This window comes from Odontesthes bonariensis, chromosome 19 (genome assembly GCF_027942865.1).
Source record: "Odontesthes bonariensis isolate fOdoBon6 chromosome 19, fOdoBon6.hap1, whole genome shotgun sequence".
In the NCBI taxonomy this organism is placed as follows: domain Eukaryota; kingdom Metazoa; phylum Chordata; class Actinopteri; order Atheriniformes; family Atherinopsidae; genus Odontesthes; species Odontesthes bonariensis.
Window position 1 is genome coordinate 1,166,128 of NC_134524.1, and position 7,259 is coordinate 1,173,386.

Here is a 7,259-nt window from a genome sequence, read left to right on the forward strand (position 1 = left end):
TGCACTCTCTTGGCGCTCTCGTGCACTCTCTCTGCGCTCTTTTTCATTCTCTGCGCTCTTGTGCACTCTCTCTGCGCTCTCGTGCACTCTCTGCTTTCAGGCACTGTCTCTGCGATCTCGTGCACTCTCTCTGCTCTTTCGTGCACTCTCTCGTGCACTCTCTCGTGCACTCTCTCTGCTCTTTCGTGCACTCTCTCGTGCACTCTCTCGTGCACTCTCGGCGCTCTCTTGTGCACTCTCTCTACGCTCTCGTTCACTCTCTCTGCTTCCAGGCACTCTCTCTGCTCTTTCGTGCACTCTCTCTGCTCTTTCGTGCACTCTCTCTGCTCTTTCGTGCACTCTCTCTGCGCTCTTGTGCACTCTCTCTGCTCTTTCGTGCACTCTCTCTGCTCTTTCGTGCACTCTCTCTGAGCTCTTTTGCACTCTCTCTGCTTTCAGGCACTCTCTCGGCGCTCTCGTGCACTCTCTCTGCTCTTGTGCACTCTCTCTGGGCTCTCGTGCACTCTCTGCTTTCAGGCACTGTCTCGGCGCTCTCGTGCACTCTCGTGCACTCTCTCTGCTCTTTCGTGCACTCTCTCGTGCACTCTCTCTGCTCTTTCGTGCACTCTCTCGTGCACTCTCTCTGCTTTCAGCTGCTCTCGTGCACTCTCTGCGCTCTCTCGTGCACTCTCTCTGCTTTCAGGCACTCTCTCTGCTCTTTCGTGCACTCTCTCATGCACTCTCTCTGCTCTTTTGTGCACTCTCTCTGCTTTCAGGCACTGTCTCGGCACTCTTATGCACTCTCTCTGCTCTTGTGCACTCTCTTGGCGCTCTCGTGCACTCTCTCTGCTCTTTTGCACTCTCTTGGCGCTCTCGTGCACTCTCTCTGCGCTCTTTTTCATTCTCTGCGCTCTTGTGCACTCTCTCTGCGCTCTCGTGCACTCTCTGCTTTCAGGCACTGTCTCTGCGATCTCGTGCACTCTCTCTGCTCTTTCGTGCACTCTCTCGTGCACTCTCTCGTGCACTCTCTCTGCTCTTTCGTGCACTCTCTCGTGCACTCTCTCGTATACTCTCTCTGCTCTTGTGCACTCTCTCTTCTCTCGTGCACTCTCTCTGCTTTCAGCTGCTCTCGTGCACTCTCTCTGCTTTCAGGCACTGTCTCTGCTCTCTCGTGCACTCTCTCTGCTCTTTCGTGCACTCTCTCTGCTTTCAGCTGCTCTCGTGCACTCTCGGCGCTCTCTCGTGCACTCTCTCTACGCTCTCGTTCACTCTCTCTGCTCTCTTGTGCACTCTTTCTGCTTTCAGGCACTGTCTCGGCCCTCTCGTGCACTCTCTCGGCGCTCTTGTGCACTCTCTCTGCTCTCTTGTGCACTCTCTCTGCTCTTTCGTGCACTCTCTCGTGCACTCTCTCTGCTTTCAGCTGCTCTCGTGCACTCTCTCTGCTCTCTCGTGCACTCTCTCATGCACTCTCTCTGCTCTTGTGCACTCTCTCTGCAATTTCGTGCACTCTGCTTTCGTGCACTCTCTCGTGGACTCTCTCTGCTTTCAGGCACTGTCTCGGCACTCTTATGCACTCTCGTGCACTCTCTCTGCTCTTGTGCACTCTCTCTTCTCTCGTGCACTCTCTCTGCGCTCTTTTTCATTCTCTCGGCGCTCTTGTGCACTCTCTCTGCTTTCAGCTGCTCTCGTGCACTCTCTCTGCTCTCTCGTGCACTCTCTCATGCACTCTCTCTGCTCTTGTGCACTCTCTCTTCTCTCGTGCACTCTCTCTGCGCTCTTTTTCATTCTCTCTGCTCTCTTGTGCACTCTCTCTGCTTTCAGCTGCTCTCGTGCACTCTCGGCGCTCTCTCGTGCACTCTCTCTGCTTTCAGGCACTCTCTCGGCGCTCTCTCGTGCACTCTCTCTGCTTTCAGGCACTCTCTCGGCGCTCTCGTACACTCTCTCTGCTCTCTTGTGCACTCTCTCTGCTTTCAGGCACTGTCTCGGCGCTCTCGTGCACTCTCGGCGCTCTCGTGCACTCTCTCTGCTCTCTCATGCACTCTCTTGTGTTTCGTCAGAGGCTCTCAGCCTTCAGACGTGTGCCTAAGACTGTCAGAGCGGCAGCAGGAAGCAGCCTGCAGGCGGGGAGTGGTCGGGCTTATAAAAGGAGCTTCTTCTTCCTGCTCTCTGCATTCGTCTTCTCTCCCCCGTGCTGTTCGTACCTGAGACTCTACCTGCACAGGTAAGCCGGCCCGGTGCCTCGCACACACCGGCGCTGTTCCTGAGCTGTGATTGATTCTCCTCCGTGTGTTTTGTTACAGATCAGAATGTCGTGGGACCAGTACATCACCAATCTGATGGCACCTGAAGGTGGAAAGGAGCTGGTGTCAGAAGCGGCCATCTGTGGGACCGCTGGAGGGTCGGAGAGCGTGTGGGCCAAGAAAGGCTTGGACAACTTATCGGTGAGCACGCACGCACACATGCACGCTCCCTGTGACACACGTGCACACTTACTGGGACACACGTGAACACTCACTGTGACACACAGCGACCTGAGCACCGTCGTCACACACTCAGAAGCAGCTTCTGTTCTCTGACATCCTGGCGGCGGCGCCAGGTGACGGCCCCCCGACCAGCTGCCCCCTTAACCCATCACCGTCTTCTTCTGGGGTTTCGGGCGTGTTGGGCGAGCCGCTCAGATGCCACCCGGGCGGGCAGCGCCGCTGCAGGAAATGAGGGTTTGAAAGTGTGTGAGAAAGGCCTCGCCTCATTGGCTGATGTCTTCCTCTTTGCTTTGAATCTTCCTTCGGTCAGAGAAACAACAGATTCGGGGGACAGAAACTCACAGAATCTCTATTTTCAGTCACGCTGACTTCCTGCTGCGCATGATTTTAGAAATGTGGAAGTAAATGTGTGTAAAGTGCACGGTTAGTTTGAACCGGTTCGGTCAGAACAGGTGGTGTTCAGAAGAAACTGAACCACTCAGGTGCTCATTTGTTGTGTAAAAGGGGGATTTTTTACGCGCTGGCGTTTGCAGGCGCGGGTTCGACTCGGCGGTTTCCGGCTGTTTTTTGGGGCAACGAGACGAGCGTTGCTTTAACTACCTTATAAGGACACGGTGTCAAAAAGAGCGAATACAGGAAGCTGAGACGGCTGCTTCTTGTTTCTGCACAAACATGCACACACATGCACACACATGCACGCACACGCACGCACACAGTAAGGTATGTGCGTGTGTGTAACTGCAGCAGAGTCACATTTACTAGGTTTCTTTGTTTTTACATCTTTAGTGACATTTTTCAACATTTTAGATTTGGGTTCAATTATTTGCTTCCTGCCACAAAAGATAGTGCATGTGCATGTGTGTGCATGTGTCTGCATGTGAAAAAGCTAGCTCCAGGGCTTGCCCCTGATTGGCTGAAGGCTTTGGGGAAGCGCTCCTCTGCATCGGTTCCTGTCACGACTCGTCTTCCTCACATTCTTTTCTTCTTGTTCGACTCTCTGAAAAACTGAAGCCGCAGTCTGAGCAGAAGTCCGCTTGTTTCCCCCTCGGACTAAATCTGTCTCTCGTGCACAAGCTGAGAGCGCGAACGTGACGGCGTGGGTGTGCGTGCGAGACGCAGAACGATGTTTAAACGATCAGCAAATGGATAAATCTGTAAATACGAGCATATTTAGGATTAATGGAGCATTTAACACCACACTGGAGTCGGCTCTTTTTATTTCCTCTTCAGGTGTTGAGGTGAGAGGATGTGGTTATCCAATGAGGGGGCGTGGTTATCCGCTGAGGGGGCGTGGTTATCTAATTCAACTCAGACAGGGCGGCCGGTCCATGAGGGATACCCGACCCCACGTTTCTCTTGGGGTTCTGGACGTGTTCTGGACCTGGAACTGTAAATAAAAAAGTTCCCAGTTTCTAAATCGAACCGTGATCATTTCCACTGCTTCTGTGTTCTTATATTCATCTGATTTATTTCGGTTTAGGCTCGCAGCACATCTGGTTCGCTGCGTGTTCACAGCCCGAAAAGATCCAAAATAAGGATTTCATGATCATTTAACACAGCAGGAACCTGTAGAATGAACATTTTAATCTTTGATACTGCTGTTTTAAAGTCTTGTTTTTCCACAGCTGATAAATCAGCAAAGGTATATAGATAGATACGTGTACTGACCAGAGTACTGACTGTAGCACTTTAGTTATTTTATGTTGTTCTTGTTTTTTTGTTTTTAATGATGCTGCTTCTTATGCCTTTTAAATTGCCCCTCGGGGACAAATAAAGTACTTTATTCATCCCAATTTGGGAAATTGTTGTGTTGCAGCAGCATACAGTAAAATATATGTAAACAATTAAAGTGAAAACAAGCAAATAAAATAAAATAAAATTAAATTAAATTAAATTAAATTAAATTAAATTAAATTAAATTAAATTAAATTAAATTAAATAAAAATAGTGAATAAGCATTAGGTGTATACAAAGTACAGTATGAAGAGTGTTTTTTAAAAAAAAATTTAAAGGAGCTTTAAAGTCACACAAAACGATGCGCAATCAATAATATCATGAATTGGACTCCCATAATAATGAGTGGAAGTGTAATGCTGATAAAAGCGTTAGTGTGAATGGGTTCTGTTGGGTTTCTGAGTGAGTAGCTTCCTGTCGCTGTCAGCATAAACAGCAGCCTGTGGGAGTGTTGAGCGTTGTCTTCATCACAGGCCTCTTCCTCTCTGACAGGTTGAGGAGATTAAGAAACTGGCCGGCGACCGGTCAGGCTTCCCTCAGAACGGCGTCTACATCTCAGGACAGAAGTGCCGGCTGCTCCGGGACGAGATGGACATCGACCAAAGGTTCATGCTGCAGCTGAAGACCGCCGCCGACGGCGAAGGCCTCGCGTACGGCGTGTGTGTCGGCAAGACCAAAACAGGTGAGGCAGACAGGTGCACGGATCTCCGTTTGACAGAGAAACTCTGAAGAATTCCTGCTGAAAGTGTTTGACTCCCCCTCTGCCTCCACAGCTATAATCATAGCAAAGGGTAACAAAGATGTGGGGAACGGGCAGCTGTCCACCAAGGTGTACGGCATCCTCGAGTACCTCAGGAAGAGCGGTTATTGAACCAACATGGCTGCTGCGCCGCTCCTCCTACCTCCAGGAGAGAAGCCCCGCCCCCGGACTCCCCCCGGTCTCCCTGAGCTTCAGTAGTTCGTTCCTCATCGTTGTGTCTTAAAGCCGTCAGGTGTGAGCCACCTGCACACGTCAGTGTTACATCATGTTTTAATGCATCCAGTCATACGTGTGGATGAAATAAAGAAAAAACGTGTTTATTTTACCCGCTGTTTGTGTTCCTTTACTTCGCCCGGTGTTCAGGATCAAAGGTAAGAGGCAGCCACGACACCATCCTGTCGAAAAACCCCTATGAACTCCCCGGTCACTCGTGAACCGTCAGAAAAATAAGTCCAACCAGTGGTTCAACCCGGCTGGGTTAGGTTTGGAGTTTTTACTCATGATGAAGCTGAAAGATTGAAAAGTGAGGGCTGTAACCAGTTATTAAATCATATTTCTTTTAGAAAAATGATTAAAATGATGAAAATTTATATTGTCAAAAACGTGGCCTGGAGTGGTGGACTTAGGGTTAGGGCTATGGCCCTGTGATCCTTAGGGTTAGGGCTATGGTCCTGTGACCCTTAGGGTTAGGGCTATGGTCCTGTGACCCTTAGGGTTAGGGCTATGGTCCTGTGACCCTTAAGGTTAGGGCTATGGTCCTGTGACCCTTAGGGTTAGGGTTATGGTCCTGTGATCCTTAGGGTTAGGGCTATGGTCCTGTGATCCTTAGGGTTAGGGCTATGGTCCTGTGACCCTTAAGGTTAGGGCTATGGCCCTGTGATCCTTAGGGTTAGGGCTATGGTCCTGTGACCCTTAGGGTTAGGGCTATGGTCCTGTGACCCTTAGGGTTAGGGCTATGGTCCTGTGACCCTTAAGGTTAGGGCTATGGTCCTGTGACCCTTAGGGTTAGGGTTATGGTCCTGTGATCCTTAGGGTTAGGGCTATGGTCCTGTGATCCTTAGGGTTAGGGCTATGGTCCTGTGACCCTTAAGGTTAGGGCTATGGCCCTGTGACCCTTAGGGTTAGGGCTATTACCCTGTGACCCTTAGGTTAGGGCTATGGTCCTGTGACCCTTAAGGTTAGGGCTATGGTCCTGTGACCCTTAGGGTTAGGGCTATGGTCCTGTGACTCTTAGGGTTAGGGCTATGGTCCTGTGACCCTTAAGGTTAGGGCTATGGCCCTGTGACCCTTAGGGTTAGGGCTATGGTCCTTTGACCCTTAGGGTTAGGGCTATGGTCCTGTGACCCTTAGGGTTAGGGCTATTACCCTGTGACCCTTAGGTTAGGGCTATGGTCCTGTGACCCTTAAGGTTAGGGCTATGGTCCTGTGACCCTTAGGGTTAGGGCTATGGTACTGTGATCCTTAGGGTTAGGGCTATGGTCCTCTGACCCTTAAGGTTAGGGCTATGGCCCTGTGACCCTTAAGGTTAGGGCTATGGTCCTGTGACCCTTAGGGTTAGGGCTATGGTACTGTGATCCTTAGGGTTAGGGCTATGGTCCTGTGACCCTTAGGGTTAGGGCTATGGTCCTTTGACCCTTAAGGTTAGGGCTATGGTCCTCTGACCCTTAAGGTTAGGGCTATGGTCCTGTGACCATTAAGGTTAGGGCTATGGCCCTGTGACCCTTAGGGTTAGGGCTATGGCCCTGTGACCCTTAAGGTTAGGGCCATGGTCCTGTGACCCTTAGGGTTAGGGCTATGGTGCTGTGATGCTTAGGGTTAGGGCTATGGTCCTGTGACCCTTAGGGTTAGGGCTATGGTCCTGTGACCCTTAAGGTTAGGGCTATGGCCCTGTGACCCTTAAGGTTAGGGCTATGGTGCTGTGATCCTTGGGGTTAGGGCTATGGCCCTCTGACCCTTAGGGTTAGGGCTATGGCCCTGTGACCCTTATGGTTAGGGCTATGGTCCTGTGACCCTTAGGGTTAGGGTTATGGTCCTGTGACCCTTAGGGTTAGGGCTATGGTCCTCTGACCCTTAGGGTTAGGGCTATGGTCCTTTGACCCTTAGGGTTAGGGCTATGGTCCTGTGACCCTTAGGGTTAGGGCTATTACCCTGTGACCCTTAGGTTAGGGCTATGGTCCTGTGACCCCTAAGGTTAGGGCTATGGTCCTGTGACCCTTAGGGTTAGGGCTATGGTCCTGTGACTCTTAGGGTTAGGGCTATGGTCCTGTGACCCTTAAGGTTAGGGCTATGGCCCTGTGACCCTT

General features: G+C 50.9%; 1 protein-coding gene across 1 annotated transcript; it reads left to right on the plus strand.

The window, feature by feature from the left end:
- Positions 1–2,092: 2,092 nt before the first annotated feature.
- On the plus strand, positions 2,093–5,281 carry pfn1 (profilin 1). The gene is made up of 4 exons (XM_075451406.1): positions 2,093–2,200; positions 2,280–2,420; positions 4,689–4,878; positions 4,970–5,281. Exons 2-4 carry the CDS (start codon positions 2,286–2,288, stop codon positions 5,065–5,067), a joined length of 423 nt encoding a protein of 140 aa, XP_075307521.1. The 5' UTR covers positions 2,093–2,200; positions 2,280–2,285; the 3' UTR covers positions 5,068–5,281.
- The last annotated feature ends 1,978 nt before the right edge of the window (positions 5,282–7,259 follow it).

Coding starts and splice junctions, on each gene's coding strand:
- pfn1 (XM_075451406.1), top strand. CDS start 2,286: ATGTCGTGGGACCAGTACATCACCAATCTGATGGCACCTGAAGGTGGA. Junction 2,421..4,688: donor AAGGCTTGGACAACTTATCG/GTGAGCACGCAC, acceptor CCTCTCTGACAG/GTTGAGGAGATTAAGAAACT. Junction 4,879..4,969: donor TGTCGGCAAGACCAAAACAG/GTGAGGCAGACA, acceptor CTGCCTCCACAG/CTATAATCATAGCAAAGGGT.